The sequence below is a fragment of the Meles meles genome, chromosome 3 (assembly GCF_922984935.1).
Source record: "Meles meles chromosome 3, mMelMel3.1 paternal haplotype, whole genome shotgun sequence".
In the NCBI taxonomy this organism is placed as follows: Eukaryota; Metazoa; Chordata; class Mammalia; order Carnivora; family Mustelidae; genus Meles; species Meles meles.
The window spans coordinates 158684640-158712321 of NC_060068.1; the positions used below are offsets into that span (position 1 = coordinate 158684640).

Genomic DNA, 27682 nt, shown 5'->3' on the forward strand with positions numbered 1-27682 from the left:
AGCCCAGCAAGAGAAAAGAATCTAATAATAATAACCCTTCAGGGTTGCTTTGATGAGAAAGAGTGAAAACCCTGAACAGAGAGAACCATCTCCATAGTGTGCTGGGGAAGGAACCCGGTATTTAAAAGGAAAAGAGTTCAGTCCTTTTAAGTGTGTCCTAAAGCGCAACCCCAAGCATTTTACCCTCCCTAAAGAAGTTCATTCAGCCCAAATCCCCACAGGTGGACACTAGAATATCGCGCATTCTAGTGGCGAAGTCCAACCGTTTCCGCAGTCAGATCCTGTTCAGTGGGGAATGAGGACCAGGCTTTCTCAGTGAAGATGGGAGCATGTGGTCCGGTCAATGACTTCTGTGTAGCTTCTGGGAGGTGATGCTTGATACTAAAATAGTACTTCTCAGATACTTAAATGCCTTTATGGGAGCAAATACAATATTTGAAAATGGAATTCTCTTGCATTCCAGGACATAACACCAAAATTTTAATTTACTCAAATTTATTTTCTATTCCTATTTAAAGATACGAGTGTTCTAGAAGCTGTCAGGCCAAATCTCATCTCTAAGTAGCTCAGCACAGCATCAGGGAAGCTACACGCACTGAGAGCTCCCCAAGGTTTGGGTGTGCTGGGGTCAGAGGGGCCCAACTTATTTTCTGCCTCTGATCTCTCACAGCACCCCCATCAGGAAGCTGCGGGAATTGCTGTGCACAGTTCCATTTTTAGCGTCCCCACAAACCACACTCACTACAAAAGCAAGCAGGAAACTTCTGGGGTTGGTAGTGTGAGCACATCTCTGCTCACGTGAAAGCAAGTGAAGTCTGCAGGATTATAAGGGGAAAAGCTGTGCTCTGATCCAGGTAGGAATGCCTTCCACAGCAAACTACAGTATGGTCTCGTGCGAAGTGTGGAACCAGAGCCGGGTAAGAGGGGAGGTGGGAGGCATCGGAGGATGCCCCCCACCTCTCCTGGTGGCACTTTGGCATCCTGTCCACATAAAGAGTCTCCCCTTTTGTTTGTGGTCCCTGAAAACGGCATCCTGTTTGTGAGCTGGTTGAGACCTTGTGATTTTCTCCTCCATTTCCTCTAACACTGTAATTTCGTCTGGAGGAAAAGGGACCCGGTGAACTATGATCCCACTGTTCCACCTGGATTGGAAATGCCAGAACAAGACTTGCAGGCAGGCGACGCTTGCTTATTGTCACAGGTTGAAGGAAGAAGGGAGATGACAGACTAGTCCCTTTTACTAAAAGCGAAAATGCTGGATGTCTCAAGGTTCACCACACAGACCCAAAGGGAGTATAAGCCAAGGGCCGCTGGTCTCCTCCTATCCTGGTTCACTCCTCAGTAGATGCCAACAGCACAGCCCTCCTGGGTAATATGAGAATTTCTGGAACAGTGTTCTTGGACTTATCAGAGAACCAGGTATATTACCAGTCGAGAAGATTTGTTCATAGTTAATTTTTCTCTAAACAACTATTGATTAGGGTTCAAATTCTCTATGGGTAGTCCTGAGAAATTAATGTTCTTCAGCGACATATTCTAGATATGAACTCATGGCTTCAGTTTGTTGAAGGACCTCTCTGTAAGGACCACCTTGTCTCGAACTCCAGGCTTCAGAAGCTTGGGCCTGGGTAGGGCTACACACACGCGTTAACCCGCATCCCCAGCAGGTGGCGCCCTTGCCAAGTAGTTGACGTCCAGAGATGGCGCTTGTGGTCCTTCCCTCCCATCTCCTAGCCCCGAGTTCCGTTCCGAGGACTCTCTGGGGACACACTTCAGACGGGGGGTGGGGGTGGTGGGGGTGGTGTCAGGAAGGCAGCTCGTCACTACTGGGGAGTGACACCAGCAGCTGCGCCTGGATCCCACAAGGCCTACCGGCTCGAGGAGCGAGCCGCGGAGTGAGAGCGGAGCGAGCCGCGGAGTGAGACCGCAGTCACACCCCGCTGAAGAGCTCCCCGCAAGGACCTGAGGCGGGTCCCGGGGCTCTCGGCGATCGGGGCCCACGTCGGAGTGCGCACGCGCGCGGCCGCCGCTCCCTCGCCCCTGCTTGTCCGGTTTCGCTCACCTCTGATTGTGCTTTCGCTTCCTGAATGAGAGTGAGGACGGTCGATGGGGACCCCACTGATGACAGAACAGACTGCACTCTCTGCTGGTCCCCCGCTGAGATGAGAAGCTGATCCAGACTAAAGAATATAAATATATTTGAAGAACATTAAAGAAAAAAGCGATTTTTCCATTTCATAAGGACATATTTCAAAAGATCTCCTTTCTACCAAATCGCAGGCACCTTCCGAGTGTCGTGCTCTCTTTCGGTCCTAACACTCTCCATGCAAACGGGGGGAATCCTGAGAGCTCTATCTAACAGGAACTCCATTCGCTGCCAACAGCTCGGGGAAGGACTATGGCTTCTGGGATCCCTCCGGAGTGTTAGGGAACCAGTCCTGGAGCTTAAAAGAAAATTTCTGACATATTAACAAATATTCTTTAAAATATCTTAGAAATTTTCTGCTGAACTCTGGTCACCTTCAAAGGCCCAGGTTCTCCCCCGAGGTGCGTGGTAGGTGCCAAGTCCCTTCTAGGCTGCTCTCCTGGGCTACAATCTGGCAAAGACTTTCTCTGCAGGCACTGTATGTTCTAGTAATGACATTAGAAACAAAAGGGCTAAACGTAATGTGGCATTCTGGAAGAGAAAAAGGATATTAGTGAAATTTGTTCGGTGAAATCAGAAGGAAGTGTGTAGTTTAGTTCGTGTTCTTTTTTTTTTTTTTTTTTTTTATTATTTATTTGACAGAGAGAAATCACAACTAGGCAGAGAGGCAGGCAGAGAGAGAGGAGGAAGCAGGCTCCCTGCAGAGCAGAGAGCCTGATGTGGGGCTCGATCCCAGGACTCTGGGATCATGACCTGAGCCGAAGGCAGAGGCTTTAACCCACTGAGCCACCCAGGCGCCCCAGTTTAGTTCGTGTTCTGCCAGTGTTAATTCCTTTTGCCAACTGAACCCTGATTATGTCAGATGTTCACATCAGGAGGCGCTCGGTGAGGGGTTCGTCACGGGAGCTCTCTGAGTTCTCTCTGCAACTACCCATAAACCTAAGGCTAGTTTGTAATTCTTTTTAAAACGTTTGACTAAAAGGGGAGAGGCAGATACTTACTTGACCGACCAGCCTTTTCCAGAAGGCAGATCCCGGGTGGTTTCACCCACATGATGGGCTGCACTGGGTGCCCCAGGATCACTGGCTTTAGGGCTGCTTCCTCCTGGACAGGCCCCATCCCCCCGCTTCATGGGGCATGAAAGGGCAGTGGACCCACTGAGGCCTCCAGCGGGAGAGCCAAGCGACCTCCTGGGGACAATTTCCAGCTCGGTTTTGAAGAGCCCAGCGGTGGGCCCTGCGGGGAAATCCTCGCTGCAGAGCTTGTCCAGGTCTGGCATGCTCAGGGCGCGCAGCTCCTGGAGCTTGGAGCGGGACAGGGGCGACGGCTGGGTGTGGCGCACCGAGGACTTGTTCCTCTTGCTGGGAGAGGCTGGAGTCCCAGCGGGGGTGGGAATGCCAGAAGGACCGAGTGATTTCTTTGGGTCCAGGTCGGGGCCCCTGTTCCCAGGCTCTGCTGGGTTCTGCCGGGAGGCCGTCAGCATCGCGCTGGACGGGGACTTGCTCATTTGGGGGATGAGGGTGCTGGCTTCACTTTGGCTTTCGCTGCAGGAACTCAGGCTGCGTCTCAGTGACCTCGCTGTCACGTCAACAGGGTGGCCGAGGCCCCCCGAAACAATGCTGCCAGATGACCGTCTCCCGATGGGAGGCTTGGAGCTTACTGACAAAAAGGGGGACGCCCCAGACTTGGCCAGCGGCCGGTCCGAATTGGCCAGGTTCTCAAAAGACTTGATCCTCTGCTTCACAGAGAAAAATGAGGTAGATTCGTGGTTCTGCTCGGGGTAGTCACGTCTTCTGATGACTCTGATCTTGTCTGCGACTAGACAGCTCCTTTCTTGCACATCCCCTTCATCTGTGGTCGGAAGGTTCCTCGATGTCTCCAGAAGGGGCTTTACGCTATATACGCCCTGTCCGTTAGCCAGGCCAAGGACACTGCCTCTGGATGCCTTGGCCTCAGGGAGGCCCCCACCTGTTGCAAGGATCTGGCTGTCCCGATGCGAGCGACCTGGGCTGGGCAGGCCATGCCCCTCCCGGCCAAAATGGCTTGAAAACTGGGCGGGCATGGAGTAGGTCCTGGTCGCCGGCCTTGGTGTGAAGTACGGATGGTCATCTAGTGCTGGGCCCCCTGCTGCGCCATTCCTGGGCATCCCTAGGGAGCCCGACGCCTGGCTCGCCTTCCCCTGGGAGGAATCGGCCTTTTTCGCAGGGAGTTGTGGGGAGGAGGAGGAAGAGGCCAGTTTTGCCACGCCGAAAGATCGCTGGCTTTCCTGCTCCACCTGGGAGGCACGAGATGGGAGCGATGATGGCTGATGTGGGGACGGCTCCAGGTACTGGTGACAGGGTCTGACTTCACTCTTGTCCTGACAGTTGCTCTGGGCCCAGAACCCTCCTAGTCTGTCACCCTCAGCCGGCTTGTCACTGCAGCCATTCTTTGGCATTCTCTCACAAGAGATTTCAACTATTTTCAGCTGGTTGGTTCTTTCTAGGGGATCGCCAGCAATTATTTTGCTTCCTCGGTCGCAAGTCACCCCTGGTTGGGCTGCCTGCAGTGCTGGATCTGTCTGGCTGGACCCACGCCTCGCGCTGGGCCCTGGAGGTCGGATGTCCTGCCCGCGGGCAGCTGGGGGCGCCCTGCTCTCCGGGCTGCACCGCGGAGACCCGGGGGCGGCTGCGTAAGGGCCGTCAGGCTCCGGGTGGAAAGCCGGCTGCGATCTACGGCATGCACCTTGCTCAGGAAGGGTCCTGGGGGAGGAGTGGGGAGAAATGGAGGCTGGGATGCTCGTCTCGGACGTGGGGGGCTTCGGCGACCCCAAGGCTGCAGGCGGCCTGCTCTCCAACATGCACTGGGGGGATCTGGGGGCTGCTGTGGCGTTCTTCTCCGGCTCCTTGGGCTCAGCGGTTTGGAACTGGGGGGCTGCTCCCTTGGGAAACGCTCTGTGGGAGGTCTGGGGCGAAATGAGGGGCTTCCTGGGGTCCATCCCACCAGCCCTGGCTGCAGGAGCAGCAGGGGCCTCCGAGGTGACCTTGCTCTTGCTTTTGATGCTCAGTCTCTTCAGCTTAGGGCCGGACTTGGGTTTCTGACCGTTATTTGAAAGTGTTTCTATGGAACCTTTTCTAGGTGGGTCTTTATTTTCCAGGCTCACTTTCGGCTGTGGGGGGCTCTGAAGCCCAGCAACCCCCTTTTTGTGGCTGGAACTCGACCCCTGACTTTTGGAGTCAGGACTCCTGGCGGGAACCAGGGGCTGCTCCTTTTCCGTTTTGCCCTGCGCGGCCGTGCCGTGGTTATTTTTGTTTATTTCTTTAAACCAGGCCATGATGGGCCTCCGGGAGATCATTTTTGGTTTCTGGAGCGGGTCTTCCATGTCCTGACTTTCGGAGATGTGCAGACTCGTCAAGACGGAGTCTGCATTCTTAGAGACATCCACGCTGAAGGGGGACGGATTTTCAGTGGCATCGACATTTGTGTCTTGTTTTTTATTTGGGGTTTTGTCACCGAGCAGGTCATGTTCTAGACCGTTTACCACGTTCACACTGTGGAGAGTGACCGGAAGGCTGTGGAAATGACCGGCGGCCTTAGGGGGCCGGCCGCTCTCCACAGCGGAGCCCGCGCAGGGGGCTTGCAGGTTTGCTTCTTCACACGAGGGCCTGGGGTTCTGTGACGGCCTTCGGTCTGCATGAAGCTCATCCTCCCGAGAGCTTGTATCCAAGAGAGAAAACGGCTGGGAAGAGTCTGGAATCGAAGGGCAGGAGGTGCTAGGGACGAAGGACGCTCTCTCGCGCGGGTTTCCCACCACCTGACTGAGCGCGCTGTGCTTCAGCGGCAGCACTCTGGCCGGCACCGGGCAGGGTGCAGGCTGGGCGGGGGCGGGAGCAGCAGTTGAGGGGGGATTGGGGGAACCATCTGGAGAACAAATCTCGATTTGCTCCTCCTCAGACTCCATAGTGTTTTCCTTGTGAGAAGACCGGCGAGAACGAGGAGGTGACCAGTTGTCCCCGGTGGAAGCTTGTGGGGCTTCGCTGAGCGACTCCGGGTCAGAAGACGAGTCCTCTGCGTCGCCATACATGGACGAGAGGGATGGCTCTGTGCTGTCACCGAGGCCTGACAGGGACGTGCTGTCTTCATGAAAACTGCTGAAATTTCTAGAGTAGTTGCTCAGGAAGTTTTTGTTCACAGTAAAATGTTTGTCAGGATTAATGGAATCCAAAACTGAAGGCTGGGAGGCCCAGTGTGGGTGAGGGGGCTGGCCAGCAGCTGCCCAGGTCCTCCTCGGGGTGGGGGTCTGGCTCCCCAGGACTGGCTCGGCAGGGCGGGAACCTCCGCTTCCAGAGCCTGCTGGAGGCTGGCCCTGAGAATGTCCCTCTTGAGTCAGCTGGTCCCCTCTGTGAGGAGACCGAAGTCTTGGTTCTGACACATCCAGCTCCTTGACGAGTTTGTCGATGTCCGTCACCAGACTGCCCCCACGTTCCCGGGGGCAGCAGTGGCCCGAGACACTGCCACACACCCCGTCAGCCTTGTCGGCAGGTGACGGCAGGGTGGGGCTGGCCTGCGGGGCCCACTCAGACCCAGAGTCTGTTCCCTTGAGCAGAGCAGAGCCCCGGGAGTTTTCAGGTACGAGGACTGCTGTTGTCTGTGGAGCCTTGCTCTGGTTACCGGGAACTCTCGGCCTCTCCTCCTGGGACGTGAGGTCTCGAGACAGGGCGGTACCAGCTGGAGATGCTCGCTCTGCCTCAGGTGCTCCCCCGTGGGCAGCTGCCTTCCTGGGCGAGCTGGCTTCTGGGGCTGCTGGAGTGTTGCTCAAGTCATGCCGAGCCGCTGCCGTCTTCCTGGGGGAGGAGCTGCGCTCCGGGCCGAGTCCCACTTGACATCTGTCCTCAGACTCAGGAACCCTGGGTGCCACTGGCTCTCTGGGGGCCTCAGGCCGCCTGGCTTGCCCTGTGTCCACGGAGGTCTCGCTGGGGTCAGGATGAGCCGCCCCCTTCTGCCCTGGGGTAGGGACGAGGTCTGGGCGGCCATCCAGTCCTGGGGTGAGAATATGAATGAAAGGTGGGGTGGTAGGGGAGAGACAAGGGAAAATGTGTGAAAAGAGAAAAACTGTTAATTAAAAAAAAAAAAAAAAAAAGGAAAACTTAATCTGTTTTTTTCCCCAGAAAGACCTTCCACAACCTAAATGTAGCCTTCCTGTCGTTCTATCCTTGCCTCTAAAATTATAGAGCACTCACATCTAACAAATACCACCCAGCTCTCTGCCCTCTGAAACCCCTTAGACTGGCTGGCAGGATAAATCTCTGTTTCTGCCCCTTTCCCCCTTGGTTATTTTTAAGGATGGGGACATCAGAAATCCTTCACTGGATCTCTTGACATCATCCGCTCTGATGGGAAAAGCCTCAGGAGTCAGGCTCTTTCATCCCTTCACTTTCTGGTTCATTCTGCCGAGGTCTGGGGTCTCCGGGTTAGCGCTAGTCGTGGGTTTGGCCTCAGGGTGTGGGTTGTGAGCCGTGCAGTGTCGCACAGTCGGGGGCGGACCTTTGGGGACTTATGGCTCAGTGCAGGAGAGGAGAGAGGAGGCAGATTTGGGAAGACACAGGGGAGCTGCACAAGGATGCAGGCTGGCCCCGCGCCTGAGCCGCGTCTTGAGTGTGTCCAGAGGCCCGGGAGAACTGCGAGACCACGTGACCTGGGAAGCGGGGACAGAAGGGGTGGGGACCTGACGGGCGTTCCAGGGGAAGAGGTGGCCACACGGTGATGAGGAGCAAGATGAAGAAAATGGAATGAGATCAGGGATGCCAGGGACGGCAGGACATGGTCATTCCAGGAGGTGGGTCCCGGAGAGCCTCTGTCCTGCGGGTACCTCCTCGTAAGGCCCTGCACACTCTCAGGCTAATCTGTGCGCCTCTGGCCCATGGCATCTGATAATCAGGGGAAACTGGCATAAGAGAACAGTAGGTTTGCTATTTTCTTAGGAACCAGGGGTTACGGTGACACAGTCACAATGAAAGCACCTGCTTTGAGAAGACTGTCTACCCAAATGTTACACTCCTTCCTCATCTCCCACTCAAATCATCTTAATTGCATATGCCTTTCCCTCCTGAAGTCCCTGTGTCAACAATGAAGGACTAATTATTAGCATTGTGCTACGACTTTCTCATGCACTTTGTTTTCCTCCCAGCACCATGAGGTGGGTCCGGTCTCCATCTGCTTTGGAACGGTAGGGAACTGAGGCACAGCATGGCTTAGCAATGGGTGCAGGACCGCAGAGTGTACAGTCAGGGGTCACCTGGGAAGTCATAGCCCACCCCATTCTCTAAACCCTGACTGCATGACCTCTGTCATGCACCTGGCCACGGCAAGGTCGGCCCATCAAGACCTCCGCGGAGACTGTAACTTCCCCAGGCCCTCACATGCCAAGGCGAGGGACATGCCAAGACTTGACTCCATGGGCTCCTGTCCTTCTCTGCTCAACCTTTTGAATTCCCTTCAGAATGACTTTCCTGCTTCTGCTGGTGCCAACCATGGGGAACAGTCATGATGAGACAAAAGGAGGGGATGTGAAGGTTATCCTCTAGCTTTGGATCCACTTGCTGAGCAAACCCTAAGTTTTTATTAACAATTTGACTTTATTGCAAAGTGTGTAACTGAAAAGTGCTTTTGAGGGAGGTTCAGTGACACAGAGGCAGTTCTCGATGTCACCCCTCCCCCAATCTCATCATGGGAAGGACGATGACTCAGTTATGGCACACGATGGGGAAGAGGGCCCGGGAGCCTTTGCAAATGATGTTGCAGGTGTGGAAAGCTACGGCAGATGTGGGTGTGGTTTCCTTGCTAGAGTGGGTCACGGAGGTGCCAAGGTGCTCAGGACGGCCGGCCGGGGCCAGCACCAGTCACCCAGGCCAAAAGCATCTTACTGACCTCAGCATGCTGCTCAAACATTATATTCTGCGGATGCAGGAGGTAAAAAATATTTCTTCATGCATTTGATTTCACGTGAGCTGGTACTGAAATTCTGAAGGGCAGGAACTCCTCTATGTCATCTCATGTCTCATTCATGAAGGCACCCATCACAAAATAGTAAGGAGTGTCAAGTGGCTGGAAAAGGACGCACTCTGATGTGGAATTAAAACTATAAGCTCAGGCATGATGATTTAGTAAAGTTAAATACAGGCAGCCTGTAAATATCACTAATCTGTGAAGAGGTTTTTTTTTCCCCCTCAAAGTTCTCCACATGTAACATTTTTATTAGGGTGAGGTCTGCCTTCCCATCTTGAAGCTTAACAAGCAATGAAATAATCTTACCTGTCATGGGTTGTTGACCCTGCTCTGGTGCAGCTTTGAGCAGGTTCTCTGGGCAGTGGCCAGGGTCTGGGTGGGGCGGGGCAGCGGCAGGCTCCCAGTTGGCAGGGACATGCCCATCACCGATGGTCAGCTTCCCCAGAGATTCCTGACACAATGACAACCACAAGTCACTGTCGACAGCTTCCAGGTTTTCTGTGCCCTAAGACATCACACATGAAATCTCTGCTTTAAGAAATTTCAGAGAGCCCTGGACTAGGAGCCACAGGATCCAGATTCTAGGTGTAAGGCCGCTAGAAATCACACAGTCTTGTCACTCCGCCTAAGCCACAGTTTTCTCAACTTTGAAATGAGGGTGATCAGGGAAATGCAAATCAGAGTCACGTGGAGAATCACCGGCAAGGGTGGCTGTGACCCAAAACGGAAATAACAGGTGTTGGTGGGGATGGAGAGGAATGGGAACTGCACGCATTGCTGGCAGGAATGGGAAATGGTGCAGCCGCTACGGAAAACAGTATGGACGTTCCTCAAAAAAAAAAAATAAAAATAGAAATACCATACGATCCAGATATCACATTTCTGGGTATAGACCCAGAAGAATCGAAAGCAGGTTCTCTAAGAGATATGTGTACTCCCGTGTTGATGGCAGCGCTGTCTGCAATAGCTAAAATGTGGAAGCAGTTCAAGTATCCATTGAGAGATGAATGGATAAGCAAAATGTGGAATAGACCTACGACGGAATATTACTCAGCCTTAGAAAGTAAGTTAGTTCCGACACGTGCTACAGTTGGGATGAGCCTGGAGGACATTATGGGAAGTGAAGTAAGCCAGTCACAGAAAGACACAGACTGTGTGATTCCATTTAGATGAGGTGCTGGGAGTTGCTGACATCAGAGAGACAGTGGAGTGGTGGTTTCTGGGGTCTGGTGGGAGGGGGTGGAGAGTTACTGTAGGATGGGCACAGAGTTTTCTGGAGATGGCGGTGATACTGCACATTATGAATGTTTGCCCCCAAACTGCATGCTTTTGTTATGTGTATTTTATCACAGTCAAAAAACTGGGGACAGGGGCACCTGGGTGGCTCAGTGGGTGAAAGCCTCTGCCTTCAGCTCAGGTCATGGTCTCAGGGTCCTGGGATCAAGCCCCACATCGGGCTCTCTGCTCTGCGGGGAGCCTGCTTCCTCCTCTCTCTGCCTGCCTCTCTGCCTACTTGTGATCTGTCAAATAAATAAATAAAAAATCTTTAAAAAACTAGGGACAAAATGGAGATAAGACTTGCCCTGTCTACATGAAAAAGTGCTCAACATCGCTTGGCATCGGGGAAATACAAATCAAAACCACAGTGCGATACCACCTCACACCAGTCAGAATGACTACAATTAAACAGGTCAGGGAACAACAGATGTTCGCACAGATGTGGAGAAAGGGGAATCCTCTTACGCTGTTGGTGGGAATGCAAGCTGGTGCAGCCACTCTGGAAAACAGCATGGACATTCCTCAAAAAGTTGAAAGTAGAGCTATCCTACAACCAAGCAATTGCACTACTGGGTATTTACCCTAAAGATACAAATGTAGTGATCCTAAGGGGCACATGGACCCAAATATTCATAGCAACAATGTCCATAATTGCTAAACTATGGAAAGAGCCTAGATGTGCATCAACAGATGAATGGATAAAGAAAATGTGGTACATACACACAATGGAATACTATGCAGCCATCAAAAATGAAATCTTGCCCTTTGCAATGATGTGGATGGAACTAGAGGGTATTATGCTAAATGAAATAAGTCAATCAGAGAAAGACAATTATCATATGATCTCTCTGATATGAGGAATTTTGGAGGCAGAGTGGGGGGTTGCAGGGGGCAGGAGGGATAAAATGAAACAAGATGAGATCGGGAGGGAGACAAACCATAAGAGACTCTTGATCTCAAGAAACAAATTGAGCATTGCTGGGGGTGGTGGGGGAGGGATAGGGTGGTTGGGTTATGGACAGTGGGGAGGGTGTGTGCTATGGTGAGTGCTGTCAATTGTGTAAGAGTGATGATTCACAGACCTGTACCCCTGAAGCAAATAATACATTACATATTAAAAAAAAAAAAAGACTTGCCCTGTCCAACTCATAGCATTTTATTTTATTTTATTTTTTTTTTTGAGAAAGAAAGAGAGAGTGCACGTACAGTGGGGGAGGGGTGGAAGGAGAGAGAATCTTAAGCAGGCTCCATGAGCAGCACAGGGCCTGACCCGGGGTTTGATCCCAGGACCCTGAGATCATGACCTGAGCCAAAATCAAGAGTCAGACACTTAACCAACTGAGCCACCCAGGTGCCCCTCATAGAGTTTTAAATAAAAGAGGATTAAGTGAGCCATTATAGAAACCACATGCAGCCCACAAAAGGCTTTCTAGATGTAAGATATTATTGTCTTTATACTCGCATAATGATATCCAAGACTGTAAGATCAGCTCCTCAGTTTGGCACTTAGGGTTAGGACTTATCTGAATAAATGAAATTCACATTTAATATTTCAAAATTTCACTTTAGCCAAGTGTCAATTACTTTATCTTCCTTTCTTCTATCTAAAACCTACTATAAAAAAAGAAAAGTCACTACGAAGTTATATCAGCTTTATTTAAAATTCACCCTCTAAGTAGTCAGAAAATGGCCCAACGGTGGCAGCAGAGGAGAGCGCTGACTGTATTTTAAAATGTTTAATCTTCTTACATGATGTTGGTCTCAATTTAAAAAGTATTAAATAAAAACAGTAGAAGACAACCAAGAAGAGTGAAACTTTTGTGCAAAAGTTTTAAATGCATCTCAAAATTCTTATTTGGAATACTCATTCACAATGACAAAAGCTCTATATAAGTTATCATGAATAAAACCCCTGGTTTATATAGATATCCAAAACTGGCTGAGGATACTTTTTGAAAGAGGGGCTTAACCTATTAACTGAACATTGCATTTTAAAACACATATGGTAGGGGCGCCTGGGTGGCTCAGTTGGTTAACCTCTGCCTTCAGCTCAGGTCATGGTCCCAGGGTCTTGGGATTGAGCCCCACATCGGGCTCCCTGATCAGCAGGAAACCTGCTTCTGCCTCTGCCCCTCCCCCTGCTTGTGCTCTCCCTCTCTCAAATAAATAAACAAAATCTTAAAAAAAAAAAAAGAACATATGCTAGTTGGAACCAGTAACATTTTTCAGGAAGATGAAGAAAGATGGATGTTTCCATTTTTTCTATACAGTTAGCAAAAATCCCTTCTGCCTAATACAGTTTTTATGACTTCATATTTTCTGGGTCTGTTTACACGTATGTTTGTATAAACCACTTGAACACGCATCTTTATAAACACGGCCTTACAATCACCTCAGAGAGAAACTATTTATGTTGAGATCGTAAACAACATTCATTTCTCTTACACTCTCCTTGCTTAAGTGGAAGTTTACTGATTACAAATGAGCAGTTTGACACTTCTACGTCGTCGTAGCATATGTGCAATAAAGCTGTAACATAAATAATGTTGACTTGCATCTAAAGTGGTGCGTTATAAGGTTCTCTTTTTAAGATTTTATATCTAAGTAATCTCTACACCCAATATGGGGCTCACACTTAAAACCCCGAGATCGAGAGTCACACGCTCCCGACTGAGCCAGCCAGGCGGCCCAGCGTGTGATCAGCTTCTGGCGTGCCCATTATTTCATGTGATTCTCACAACGAGGGTAAGTAAGAGTAGCTTTCATTCCACATAATCACCAAAGTCTGGAAGAGATAAGGGTCGCTCAGAACCTCATCAACTGGAGGGAAGCACTGTTAGGCTATGTTTGATGGTAAGCCTGGCTCTGGGAGACAATCTGGGTCCATAACTTGCCTCCGTGGTCCCCCACCTGCTGGCGGAGCAGACCCCGTGCTCTCCGCCAGTCTCCCGCCACCCTTCCCTCACCCACCATGGCCCCGTGTCCGGGCAAGAGAGTGATTTCATCGTCTGGCAGGCTGATCGATGACCCGATCCCTGGGCACAGGCCCCCACCTGACTGCTGATACGCAGACAGGCTCCCGAGCAGCCCGTGGACGGCAATGAATGACCGCTGCAAGAGAAGCCGCCAACCACTGGCCACCTTCCAGGCGGGTTACATTCTCACACGCCCCATCCTCACTCCCATGGTAGTGACTCAGGTCCCAAGTTATGAAGAGGAGATCAGTTACCTTTTCCGCAGTTCCCCCTGGATGAAAACCAGTCCTGGTCTCTTTGCTGGAAGTGGCCCGGACACAGGGGTCGTCGGCTCCAGCAGTCAGGTGCACTGTCTCCGAGGTGCTGGGCCTGGCGTCAGCCTCGGGCCTTTTGTGATGTGGGCTGACTCTGGCCACTGGTTTGTGCCTGGACCCCAAGCTGTCATTCTTCTGCTGGGCGGACCTGGGGGGATCTGTGTTCCCCAGACTCTGGTTGCCTTTGTCAGCTTTGTATTCCAATTTGGGGGAACTCTTCGATCCAGAAAGCTCCTTCCTCCCTGAGCAGCCAGGGCCACCCCTGGGGGCTTCCGCAGAGGCCAATAGGCTGGCTGCTCGGGAAGGAGTGTCCCCCAGGCCCTCTGGGACACTCTCCTCTAAGTCCAGTGAGCTGCCAAGGAGAGGCACCGAGGAGGCCTTGCTGACCACGGTTTTCTGGGGCTGTTCCCCCCGGCTGTTGATACCCATGACCTTGGAAGAGGTCATCAGGATGTGCCTCGAGTCGTCCTCGGTCAGAGGCCTGCTGGGACCGGGAAGGGTCCCCGGGAGGGAAATGCAGTCCCCTTCGCCGTCAAACTCTTCCTCATCGCTACCATCGTCTGTGTCGTAGCAGCCCACCCTCCTCTGGCGGAGGAGCGGGTTCCGGGGGGGCTGCGGGCTTCCAGGGAGACTGGCTTGTCTGGCAACCGTCACCTGTTTGTGGAAGAGCCCAGAGGACCGCTGGCTTCCTAGCGTCACAAGGCTGTTGGCTCGGGGTTTTCCTGGCTCCTTGTGAGCTGGTGGGGATGGGGAAAGAAACAGCCAAATGAATAGGGTTTCCCGTCTGGCCTCGTTTTATAAATTCCCCCTCATTACACAGGAGCGTTCCCACCTCAAAACTGCCGGCCATTCAGCCTCTGGCCACTGACCACCCAGATTCAAGGATATGGCCTCCTGGGATTTGCACCCGGTGGACAGCCGGCTTCTCTCTCTCCTTTTCCTAATGGCCTCCCTTTTTGTTTGCTTAGTTTTATTTTATTTATTTTCTTAACCTCAACCTCTGGATTGTATGCTGCCTAGAGAAAGAAATGTTTAATTCAACGCCCAGGATGCCCAACACACTGCTGGGGTTCAAACCAGATGCTGTTGCTGGGAAGTCCTCTTTGGGACGATGCCTGGAGACCAACCAGCCCCACACCCCTGCACCTTCTGATCACACGAGGCCCTTCTTTCATTTGCAGAGACGCTGGGGGTGGGGCGGGGGGGCGGCACACAGACGCTCCTAGAGCATGGTACAGGGAAGCCTGAGATTATCATCTATGTGAGTTCCAAGCAGGGACAGGGAAAGCCCGCGCTGCTCAGCAAACCCTCCAGAGCTTGCTAAATGTATGGCGAATTACATGTGCTTCCACCGTGTGACAGAAATGCTTCTATCAGGGGTGCCTGGGTGGCTCAGTGGGTTAAAGCCTTTGCCTTCGGCTCAGGTCATGATCCTAGGGCATCGGGCTCTCTGCTCGGCAGGGAGCCCGCTTTCCTTCCTCTCTCTCTGCTTGCCTCTCTGACTACTTGTGATCTCTGTCTGTCAAATAAATAAACAAAATCTTAAAAAAAAAAAAAAAGAAATGCCTCTATCAGAGACAGGAGTAAGCTTCTCAGCTGTTCCAAATGAGAGCCCGAGTGGTCAAGTCCGCCTATCCTAAGACAGGGATGTTTTGGTGCAGACAGTAGAAACAAATAAATAAACAAAAGAAAATAGGAAAAAAAAAAAAAAAAAAAAGCGAACCACACCAGCAGAAGCCAGAGGAATCAGTACGGTTCGCATCAGATCATTCTCTCATAGTATAGTGAGAGCGTGATCAAGGAGATTTAGAAACAAACGACTGTTTGATAACATCGATCTCTTACGAGTTTTGAATCTTTCACTCAACTGCCTTCTTAAAACAATTCAGTTTGGGCCTGGTGAGGGAAGGGACCTGGGATCTGGCTAGGAATCCCTAAAACAGAAGGCTGTTAGGTGGTCACGCTGATTTCATGCCATAAATGTCAAGATGATGCTACGTACGCAGGATTTGAACACTGACCAGGTGAGCCACCCCCAACACTTGGGTACAGAACGTGCGCCCGGACCCTTCAACCCAGAACCAAGGAGCCAGTCAGCGGGGAGACAGGGACTGCATTTTCCAAAAATAAATTCAGAATTTAGTCAGGGTAAAAAGTCGGCTTCTAGGCGACCAAAGCCATGGTTTCCAGGTCCCTGTTCTATGTCCCCAGGACATTATACTGTCCTGCTACATAAACCAACGGGGCCCGAGTCAGAGAATAGCATTGTTTACTGGAGGTGCTGGCTGGGGGGCCACCGTCCTCGGAGGTGCTGCCGCCGCTGCCCGGAGGGTCCTCATCCTCAGAAGCAGCCACCACGAAGTCTGACAGGGAGCCTGGGACACCGTGGACAAAGTATGGGGAGGCTTCGGCTTCAGAAGTCAGGGCGTCCTGTTGGAGGAGAGGGAGCAGGATGAGGAGGAAGGCACGCCAGAGGCGGTTATCTGAAACAGTAAGTCCCGGCTTTCCAAGAGCACTCTGTTCTCATCCATGGCCGTCTGCAGCATGGTGAGAGTGGACCCTCCCGTGGACCCTAGGACGGCTAACTTAAACAACTAGTGAAAAAGGCAACAGTTGCTGCCAGACAATGTTTTTAAGAGATTTTTTTTGGCCAAATGTTTAGCGATGACCAGAAAAGCCACAGAAGCAATATATCAACCAACCCAGGAAAAACACTGGGGGAAGAGAGAGGAAAATGGGACGCCATTCCAAGCCACTGGTTCAGCCTAGTGATGGAATAGAAAAGAGGGGAGTCTGAGTCCTGTGCTCTGAGCCACTGGGACTGAGGCATCGCCAGCTGGGAAAGATCCTAGTCCCCTTAAAGTCACAGGTCCCCCCGGAAACCAACTGGGGGCCCCTCTATTGTGGAGCAGTTTGAAAACCGCTTCTTAAACTGCAGCTCAGTTCTTTTATTGTTGCTCTATTCTTTCCTTAGTCGAGTATTTAATAAAAGAAACACCCATTTTTGTATCTTCTCAAATTAGTGTTGTTGCCGTCATCTGTGAAGCAGCCAAAATGACTCCTGGACAAAGGCATGGGCTGGGCCCTCAGGGCTGACTTATGGGCTCCAGGAATTGGTTCATGAGCCTGCGGAGTGAGGCAACAGTGTGCCCTGACTCACCTTTTTTGCAAGAGAGGGACTCTTCAAGGGGGTACCTGTTGGAGAGAAAATTCACCAGAATGTCAAAACAGCAAAGCTCACATTCTTACAAATATTTTACATTCTTATCCGCAAAAGAAGGAGCCAAACACATTAACCCCCCTTTGCTTTACTGACACTGATGGGCCAGGTGCATATGTATAGACAGCCATGTACTTGACCTGGGTACCCGACCCCTACTCCATCCCACCTCCCATTTTCAGCTCCTGCTTCAAGCCCTGACTTGGATGCTACCAGCTCCATGATGATCCCAGCCAGAAGTAACTTCTGAATCTTAAAAGTCTTTTGTATTGCCATTTCCATACACACAGTGTAATTTAATTATAAGTGCATGCCCCTCATCTCCCTTCCTCAACTATATAACGCTGAGACCTTCACTGATCCGACCCCACAGTGCTCAGCATTGCATCTGGATCTAGGAAGTATTCAGTGCTATCTGTTGAGTGGACTGAAGGATCAATGAACAGAGAAACAACACTCAGGAAATTCACGAAGGAACTCGGAGGAGGGTTGAATACCTATTTTGGTTTTCAGTAGAAGGATGAAAAGATTTGGCATCGAAACTTTAAATTATGTGCCATGAGCAAAAAGATCTTGTACACGAATTTCACAGCTTAATAAAATCTTTCATGAATGATGGCAGGGATATGCCAAGGTTATGAGGGGACAGCTTGCAGGCAGGTCAGGAGAAGGAGCTGGCCGAATAAAGAACCCATTATGGCTGTGGCCACTCTAAATATATTAATTACAGATGCAAATAATCAGGGTATTACATGGCTGCCAAAAAATCCTATGCCTTCCTTTTCCTCTGACAACCAGTAACTCATATCTCAGTTCCTTTTTCTCCTGACATCAATCTTGACATCGGCAATATCTTGAGTTGAGACATGTTTGTAGAGTCTCTTTGGATTTCCATTCTGCTGGAAACATTACTTTTAAAAACTTGACGCAATGTTTCCCATTTGAAATTCATAGGAAATTCTTACTATCTCAATCCTTCTCTGCCTGAACTTTTCCACTTAAGAAGGGGGAAATCATGATTTGGGGAGCTTCTATGATTACCCTTCCTAAGTTGAAACCTAAAAAATATCTACTTATTATTGATGGAAGGTTGCTTTACTGGGTGGAAATCTTTAGTTCACAAAAAGAAACCCCAGGCTTTGGGACAGAGAACACTCTGTGTCTACCAAACAACCGATGTTTTGGCATTACTTTTCCTCCTCAGCTATTTCAGATGAATTACACATAAACACGTGAAATGCTATTAACTCACTTTTGCAAATTATCTCATAGTGTAAGAAGCATGCATGATTAGAACGTCAATAAAGCACATTAAGTAACAGCAGAAATCAAAAACAGCAGCTAGAAGAAAGCACAGGATCTGGTTGACAATGACTTCTGGCAAACCCAATGATGACAAATAATCCAGTAACCGGGGATGGGGCAGGGCCCCCGGGGGAGCTTCCTGAGAAGCTCTGCTAAACGTTGAATGAAGACGAAGACGTGCAATTATAGTACCTGAGCCAGGAGAGGAGCTGGCCTCCTTGCTCTCCTGATAAGTGCTGCGTGCGATCACTGCATCCATTTCCTGCTCGGAAATCTGATTTTCAGCAGAAAGCACAAATTAGATGGTTTTATTTATTTATTTCCCCCCAATAAAAGTAGCGAGGACCTGAGTCAGAGGCTGAGTGCAGATAAGGAGGGCAACCACAAAGCCCACAATTATGCCCACCCTCGGAAGCAATGACTCAGGGCACATAAGGACACTGTGTTAGCCAATCGCTTCCAACGGTGTGTTTGGAACAAGGTCTTTGGCTGCTTCCCAGCGTTGTTAATGCTCAGGTGCCACAGTTACCAACGGGGGCCAAAACCTGCCTTTCTCTAGAACATTCACTTCTAAATCTTTTTTTCCCTAGATTTTATTTAAACAATCGCCAACCTACCTAAAGCTTGTAAGAGCAGCGCAAAAAGAGGGTACTCTTCATGGTTGTTGGTTTTAAACATTCTGCCACATTTATACTCACGCTCTTTTTAAAGATTAGTTATATCTATATACAATTTATTTATTTGACAGAGAGAGGAGGAGGGAGGGAGGGAGGGAGAGAGAAGGCACAGGATGCGAGGGAGAAGCAGAGGAAGTGGGAGGGATGATCTGAGCACAGAGCCCGATGCAGGGCTCTCATGACCGCGGGATTATGACCTGAGCCGAAACTAGGAGTCGGAGGCTTAACCAACTGAGCCACCCAGGTGCCCCACTCATGCTCTTTCTTCACACACAACACACACACACACACACACACAGCCTCACTTTTTACCAGACTATCTGGAACTTAGCTGCAGACCTCAGGAACCTTCACCCAGAAATATTTTAGCATGTGTCTCCTCAAAACAAGAACATTCTCTCCAATAACCCTGGCATTACTGCCATTCTCGGAAATGTAGCACTGATACAAATGACCATCTAGTTTACATTTCCTATGCCAGTTTAGCCAACTGTCCTAACACTGTCCTTCAGAAATGTCTGTAGATGGAAGTAGTTTTTAGGAAGTTTGATGCCAGCTTGCAATGAGCCAGGTTTTTCCTCCAGAATGCTTCCCAACACTCAGTTTTTCACCAACAGTGTGTTGCTGGGCAAAAAGTGTCCCCTGAACTGAGCAGTGTACATCGTGATGTAACTGATTTGCATTCTGGTACAAGCTCATTATCTCACGAATCTTAGTAGACTGTCACCAGCCAACACCCTTGCACAGGAACGCTTCAGAGAAATTTCATTTCTGGCAATCCGGAATTCAGTTCAGTCTAGTTGCCATGTCTTCTTAGACTCCTTTAATCCAGAACATTGCTGAGCCTTTCTTTGTCACAATGCTCATATTTTGGAAGAAACCCAGGCCAATCAAACCCTCAGTTAGGATTTGTGTGATAGCTTCTTCATGCTGAGATTTAAACGATGCACTTTTTTTGGGGCAGAAAAACTACAAAAACTGCTTCCTTCTCAGGCTTCAGCGAGGCATTTGGGGTCAGTGCAGTGACTCATGTTTCATGACCGGTGATAACTTTGACCACTCGGTTAGGATGGAGTTCACCAGATTTCTCCACTGGGTTTTTTTTTTTTTTTTTCTTTTTTTTTGGTCATCAATGAGTGATCTGTGAGGAGACAGTTTGCGACGACATCCATATCCTGCTCCCAGTATGTGTTTTTTTTTGTTTTTTTTTTTTTTAAGATTTTATTTATTTATTTGACAGATATCACAAGTAGGCAGAGAGGCAGGCAGAGAGAGAATGAGAGGGAAGCAGGCTCCTCGTGGAGCAGAGAGCCCGATGCGGGACTCGATCCCAGGACCCTGAGATCATGACCTGAGCCGAAGGCAGCGGCTTAAACCACTGAGCCACCCAGGCGCCCTCCCAGTATGTTTTTGCTCAATGGTTTTAACATTATTGATCATTTTTACTTGGATCAATTTTTACAATGAACGTTTCAAAATAGTCATTTTCTAACTCTTTTTCTTTCTACATTTACTGTTATCATGGTAGATTCATGGATTTCCCCCCCATCAATTGCTACCCATAACTGTCCTTATTCATAGAAAAGATTTTTAAAAACCCTGACATATGTTGAATTATGAGATATTTTAAAAGACAATTACCTAACTTGCCTAGAATTTCTCTTTTTTAAAGGTAAGAATACTGTAAATTTAGAATGGTAATTTTGTGTAGTAAAATAACATTTAGCATCAATAATATTTGGATAAGCACAGCAATTTGTCTTAGTAAGTACATAAAGCTATGTAGGATTCAAGGATTCAGCATTACATTTTAACCTAACAGATAAACCATAATCACATCATATTTATGTAATACTTTCTAGTGGACCTCACAGGAAATAATAACAAACATACATGCACACAGGGATATACACTTGAATACACACACACACACACACACACACACACACACACTTCATAAAGCAAAGAGCAATTTTGTATAAATGAGTCAGGGAAAAATATCAGCTTAGACAGTGGTTGCTACTTTTTCTTGACATTAAACTTTCAATATTTGCAACTCTTTTTCTGAGTGGGAAAAAAATGGTAGGGGTTTGAAACAAGTGAAAGACTTCCTGGGTAATTCTATTCATGCTGAGAGCCCCAGTACCAGTTAAAAATGGATCCCCCTGACCTTCTTCTGGCAAGTCCAAGATCTTAGCTTGTCTAGACCTGGAGGGTTTGAATATCCCAGTTGGGCAGCCACTGCTCCAGTCATTATGAGAAACAGAAGAAAAGCAAATCCTTGTGGTATTTCTATTGGAACAACATGAAAACTAAGGAAGCACATACATTCAGAACCAAAACGTACTATTGGCATGAAATGCCGGGGTGAGTGGGATAAAAATACATTAAACATAAAGTGGAATCTTGACCAAAAGGAAAATACAGGGTGGTGTTACAACTAAGAACACCATGTTTACCTACGAAGAAACGTGAGATCTAGTCAAACAAATACTGAAATCTGGTTTTGCGGGATGTATCTCTAGCGCTGTCATGATGACCATTTTACTGTGGTTAGAGGCATGAATCAACCTGGATTCAACAGGCTCACAGACCACCAGTCCATCAGGATTATTATGCTTTGCACAGAAATGCCATTTTGATGTTTGATTATATTGGCGAATTAGGCAGATGCTTTTGGGCTGAGAAGAAGCAGACCTCCACACAAATCGTGACCTGCGCTATGCTGGAATGGATTCTGAAGTCAGACATGCCTTGAAGCCAGTGACTGCAAAACACAAGAACCTAATTTTTTATGATGTTGCTGAGGGACGTGCTAGGTCAGCCCCAGCTTATTGGGCTGCTTTAGAAGGGGGAAGGGGGGAGGGGGTAAGGCCATGCAGGTGATGGAATCCAAGAGAGGGCCCTGGAGGAAGGAGCCAAGACCACTCGAGCTGTGAGTATGAAGCAGAATGCCATTAAAAATGACCCAAAGAGAGCCCGGGGCAGGTGGGAGACAAAGGAGATTAGGTTTTAAGGGAAAGTGTCAAAACTACAAAATAGAAAGGAGGAAAAATAGGAAGGGATAAGAGAAAAAATGCAAAAAGGTAGAAGCAGGACTTTATTTTATATTAATGATATTCAAGAAGCTTTTCTTTAAGACATATATGAGAATGCACGTAGACGAGAGAAAACAATCTGGGAAACAGAGAGTAGTGGAGTTGACTTTGACTTAGTCTAATGATTGACCAAGCACTGTGGAGAGCCAGTGCAATGGACCCCACTGAGACACGAAACATGATGCCATAAAATTTACACACTGAAGAAATCTCACACACGGGAGGATCCACCAGGTCTCTCTGCACAGACGTCTCACTCTCAGAATGGCATGCGAGTCCATCAAACGGCCTGGCCCATTTAGGACGTAACAGTGCAAATGATACAGAGGAGGTGGTCATAGGACAGGCACGACAATAGCTATTGTCCTTAAGGAGCATTTGAGTTGTCAGAAGAAAAGGTTAAATTTCATAAAAATACACCCGATTGTAATACTAAAGACAAACTAACTTAAAAAGACTTTTACATGGGGCGCCTGGGTGGCTCAGTGGGTTAAAGCCTCTGCCTTCCGCTCAGGTCATGATCCCAGGGTCCTGGGATCGAGCCCCGCATTGGGCTCTCTGCTCTGCAGGGAGCCTGCTTCCTCCTCTCTCTCTGCCTGCCTCTCTGCCTAGTTGTGATTTCTGTCAAATAAATAAAATATTAAAAAAAAAAAAAGACTTTTACATCAAGTACTCAAAACAACAAAATAATAGTGCTCAAGGCCAGTAGAGTCCAATTTGCTAAAGGCCTCTGGTTAACCTTAAAAAATTCAAAGCAACTGCTTCAGTATAGAGAAGATACAATCAAATATTAGCAAAGGCTGAGGAAACAGGGGCTATGATGGTCTGCAAGTTCAATAATGTGATATTGATGCTGAAAAAAAATTAGTGGACTCTTTTTTTTTTTTTTTAAATATTTTATTTATTTGACAGAGAGAAATCACAACTAGGCAGAGAGGCAGGCAGAGAGAGAGGAGGAAGCAGGCTCCCTGTGGAGCAGAGAGCCCGATGTGGGGCTCGATCCCAGGACCCTGGGATCATGACCTGAGCCGAAGGCAGAGGCTTTAACCCACTGAGCCACCCAGGTGCCCCAAATTAGTGGACTCTTAAGCCTTATTAATCACAGAAGTATTCAGCTTGGGTCAAGGATGGCCTGGACAGACCATTTAGTCCAGTGCTCTCAGATTTTCTGGATGCAGAAACTCAAAAAAGTTCAGTATCTCACCAGAGATCAAACAACCCAGCTGGGACGTCCTAGGAACCCAGCACTCTTATCTTCTACCATATTTTATATTCACCAATAACAAGTCAAAATTTCCTAATAAAATTTCTACGAGTGTGAAGACGAAGAAGTCCAGACCCATGATTTGTTTCCCACGGGTATCAGTTACCCTGGTCGCCGTGTGACCACAAGCCGCTGATGACCACACCCAGCTGGGTAACCTGTCTCATCAAAGAGCGTGCGTCACCATATGAGCATGGGTCTCACTGCTGCTGGACAAACATCCACGCCATGTGCCCCTACTCAGAACAATATGAAATACTTCACCTTTGGGTTAGGGTGCCGGCCGATGACAAGGCGAACGGGTCCTGGGGGGCATTTGCTCAGGATGGTATGGACCTTGCTTAAAGCAGCGTGGCGGACATTGACCGAGTTCACTTCCAGGATTTGATCGCCGCGGCTAGGGAAGGCGAATGAGCAGCACTCTGTGGTAACAGCTTTTTACAAGATCTTACAGGAGAGGTTTACAACATGAGATCTTTTCTGAATACCTTAAGCAAGCAAATGACATCCTTTTGTCTTTGCATATGGATAAAAAAGCAACACATTCATAAAGCATGTTGGATATTAAACTGGCAAAGGAGTCATGCATATCTGAGTTAAATAAAGTGATAATGGGACAATAACAAGGGTTATCATTTCTTGAGCACATGGTGTAGACCAGATGCCCCTAGGAACAATTTACATAGCACTACTTGGAACAGGTATTATTATTCCTATTATTTAGATAAGGCCCGAGGCTCAGGGAGGTCACCCTGATGTCACGCACTGTTGAAGTCAGGTCTGTCTACCTTTTCATCACAAGATAGCCCCTTGACCACCATCATTTTCTTTTTTCCCACCATCTTGAAATGATTATTGTAATATAATTCGAGGAGGAAATATCTGGAGCTCAAAGGTTACCCAAGAGTTTGTAAAAACGTTTTAAATTTGAACAAATGAGAAATTGGGGACAAGATGCCCATTTTGACTTGAAATTATAGGCAGAGAATTCAGTATGAGAGAACAAAGACTCTTTATGTGGGGTTTGAAGAATGTTCATTTGGCAGGCTCCAGACATATGGAATCATTCAAGAAAGAAACATCATCTTGGGATGTCATTAAAGGATTTTTTTCCTGGGGTTCTAAAAGTATATTTTCTTTAATGTACTTTGGATGATTTGCTAACATTTTTTTTTTGTATGGAAATTCACTCTGATGATTAACTAAAAACATAATCTATTGACAGGGCCCCAGAATGGCAACCTCAAGGAATGTCATTTTGGACAATTCCTCAAACGGCTCAAGGACTTGGACGCTTACAGGGGAGAAAGGTGATACTGTTTGCACAGGGCGCTTTGTGCAATGTGTGTACTTCTTGCGAAGTTTAGGTGGGCACAGACCCACTGCAATTACTGTAGGACAGAACACCTAGACATCTGTTGTACAAACAGAACACCCAGGCTACCGATCAACTAGCCGGACTGAGAAATCAGACACGCAGTGATTTCAGACTATAAACCTCTAGACAACATCACTCAAAAAGAAATGAAACAACAGGAAAGCCTCAAGAGGTCATGGTCAATCACAAAGGCCTCCTGTTGAAGGATGGGCAGGATTTCGGGACTCTTCGTATCTAGTGATCATGAACTGTTAGGAACAGTTACCGGCATCCCATGTGAATTTTGCACAAGTGAATATAAACATGAAAGGAAAAGATAATCATAGATATCTGTACAGAGTTGTATTCTGTCAAGTTTCTGAAACTGAGCTTCTGAGTCCAAACAGATCAAAATAGGCAAGCCAAGATCTAGAGTTCTCTACGTCAACCCAGTTTCATTTAGATTATCTTTTCATCTTTCAGGAAATGCTATTAATTGTAATCTTGGCTATATTAGTGCCAATAATACAAAAGTTGAGGATCTCACACAAGGATGTTAAATAGGGCAGGGTACCTCACGTGTACATTCATTCATTCATTCATTCACACTTGAGAAGCCTGTACGATCGGCTTCACGACGAACCTCAGGTTGCTCTCCATCTTGGCCACGGATCCGGGGGCCAGGCTGTGAATGTAGATCCCCGGAGGGCTGTTGTCCAGAGCCAGGCAGCAGGCACCGATGCCTAACCCAACCCTCGGCTCTGTGAGAGGCGTCGGTCACAGAAAACAAAACAAAACAAAACAAAACAAAAAAAAAAGAAAAAAAGTATAAGTGATCTGAAGCTGCATTAATATATATTCAGACCAATAATCATTTATTTGTGATCAGACTCAGAATGGAAATCCTGCTTTTCTTTGTCAACATCATCCTAGTCTGTAAATGAAATGAGTCCGCGGCAGAACCGGGGGCTAACTATGGGCCATGTGAATCATTCAGTGGTCCATTCTCTGCTTCGTCTCAGGAGCCTCCACAAATCTGTTTTTGGGAAGAGCCAGAGTCAAAGTAATATATATATATATTTATTTTGATTTATTAAAAATTTTTTAAAAAATCTTATTTATTTATTTGCAGACAGAGATCACAAGTAGGCAGAGAGGCAGGCAGAGAGAGGGAGAGGCCGAAGCAGGCTCCCCGCTGAACAGAGAGCCCAATGGGGGGCTCAGTCCTAGGACCTCAGGTTCATGACCTGAGCCGAAGCAGAGGCTTTAACCCACTGAGCCACCCAGACGCCCCATATTTTTAAAAGACTTTAAGTAATCTCTACATCCAACGTGGGGCTGCAACTCACAATTCCAAGATCAAGAGCCGTGCGCGCCACTGACTGGGCCTGCCAGGGGCCCCCAGTATTTGTTATTCTGGATACACAGCTTTAGGTTTCCTTTCATTTGCCTTTTTTTTTTCCCCAGCAACTAATCTCCTAGCTATTTAACTGCCAACCATATTTGCCTAGTAGGTGTAGAGAAAAAGTAAAGCAAGTTGAACGATTTGGTGAAGACTCACAACTTTTAGTTGTTGTTACCTGTTTTCTTAACTATAATCTTTTGTTCTTTAAAATTTTTTTGAAGATTTTTTATTTAATTGAGAGAGAGAATGAGCACACAAGTAGTGGGGGCGGGCATTGGGAGGGAAAGAAGCAGACTCCTGGCTGAGCAGGGCGCCCCATGTGGGGCTCTATCCCAGGACCCTGGGATCGTAACCTGAGCCGAAGGCAGATGCTTAATCGACTGAGCCACCCAGGTGCCCCTGTTTTTTAAAAATTTTGTATTAGCCACAGAATTAAACCAGTCTGTGATTTTTTTGTTTTTTGTTTTTAACACAGGTGTCTGACACACAGTGATTCATCTGGGGTGAGCTTAAAAGACTTTGTGCTAGTGGTAACTTCTTTTCATTTTCTCAGTGAAAGGACTAAAACCTCTACTTTTGATCCCATTGTCCATTTAGAGAATACCATATGTTGTTGGCAGCAGATTGTTCCAAAAGAACCATTTATAGAAAAAATAGAAAAGTTAACCTAAGAACAGATTGCAAATTGTTACTCAAGAGAATACGATGAAAGTGAGGAAGAGCTGGTATCACCTTTGTTCAGTGTTACTTCCATGACGATCCTGTCCTTGGGCCCGGGGGCCTTCCGACCCAGGGACAAAGAGCTGCCTTCCTCGGGGCCTGTGGCGGAGCTGCCCGCGCTGGTGTTGAGATTCGGGGAGCTGGATCTGCTCATGTGTGTGGGTGTGGAGCAGGGCGTGAGGCTTGGGCTCAGTAACTTTGTGCGCACTGTTAAGACAAACAATCCACTCCGGATTTGCTGGAAAGACAAGAAGAGAGGAGGGCTAAAGCTTTCAGACTGTTCTGAGATCAAAGGGTAGGGGAAAAAAAAAATCTCAAACCCAAACCAGAAGGAAATAAAGGACAAAAAATAAAGAAGACAAAGGAGATAAGAATGTTGTTACCTTAAAGGTGTGAATGGCTTCTTGGAACGTCAAGCCCTTTATTGGTATTCCGTTTACATCGAGGATTTCATCCCCTGGTGACCGAACAGGATTCCGTTAACATCGAGCTTCAGAAGAGGACAGCATATGGAACCTCATTTATAATTCTACAAGATGATTTTTATTGTTCCAGTGTGTTTCCATTAGCTTAGCTCCCGGAAACTTCATAAAATGGGACAGCTAATAATGCATATCCTTTTCTCGGTATTTCTGCATCTCCATCTTTAATGAAAACAACCAGGGGAAGTACCCAGACCTTATTGTTTCATCATTGCCAAGTTTGATAATAAGTGTCCCAAGGTTAGAGATCAAAACGCAATAATGAGGCCCAAGTCTTTCCTCATAGTATCTGTTTAAAAACATAAGCCAACCAGCAGGAAAGCATGAATACACACAACACGTGAAAAAGCCACTTCTGTATTTACAGAAGACAAGATTTTTGAGCTTGGAGAACCATCCGGGGGGTGTGGACAATGGTTTTAATAACAGAGACAAAAAACTTTTGAGATATTATTTA

The 27682-nt window shown here is 48.0% G+C and overlaps 1 protein-coding gene across 8 annotated transcripts in view; it reads right to left on the bottom strand.

The window, feature by feature from the left end:
• Positions 1-27682, bottom strand: part of PDZD2 (PDZ domain containing 2) — a 349024-nt gene that overhangs the window by 9581 nt on the left and 311761 nt on the right. For all 8 annotated transcript variants that reach the window (XM_045999587.1, XM_045999588.1, XM_045999586.1 and 5 more), the window contains 11 exons: positions 27127-27200; positions 26756-26981; positions 25262-25379; positions 23526-23658; positions 18415-18496; positions 16858-16892; positions 15971-16127; positions 13638-14434; positions 9437-9581; positions 3148-7165; positions 2063-2180 (listed from right to left, as the gene is read on the bottom strand). In XM_045999587.1, coding sequence (XP_045855543.1) covers positions 2063-2180; positions 3148-7165; positions 9437-9581; positions 13638-14434; positions 15971-16127; positions 16858-16892; positions 18415-18496; positions 23526-23658; positions 25262-25379; positions 26756-26981; positions 27127-27200 — 5903 coding nt within the window. The remainder of the gene's footprint in view (positions 1-2062; positions 2181-3147; positions 7166-9436; positions 9582-13637; positions 14435-15970; positions 16128-16857; positions 16893-18414; positions 18497-23525; positions 23659-25261; positions 25380-26755; positions 26982-27126; positions 27201-27682) is intronic.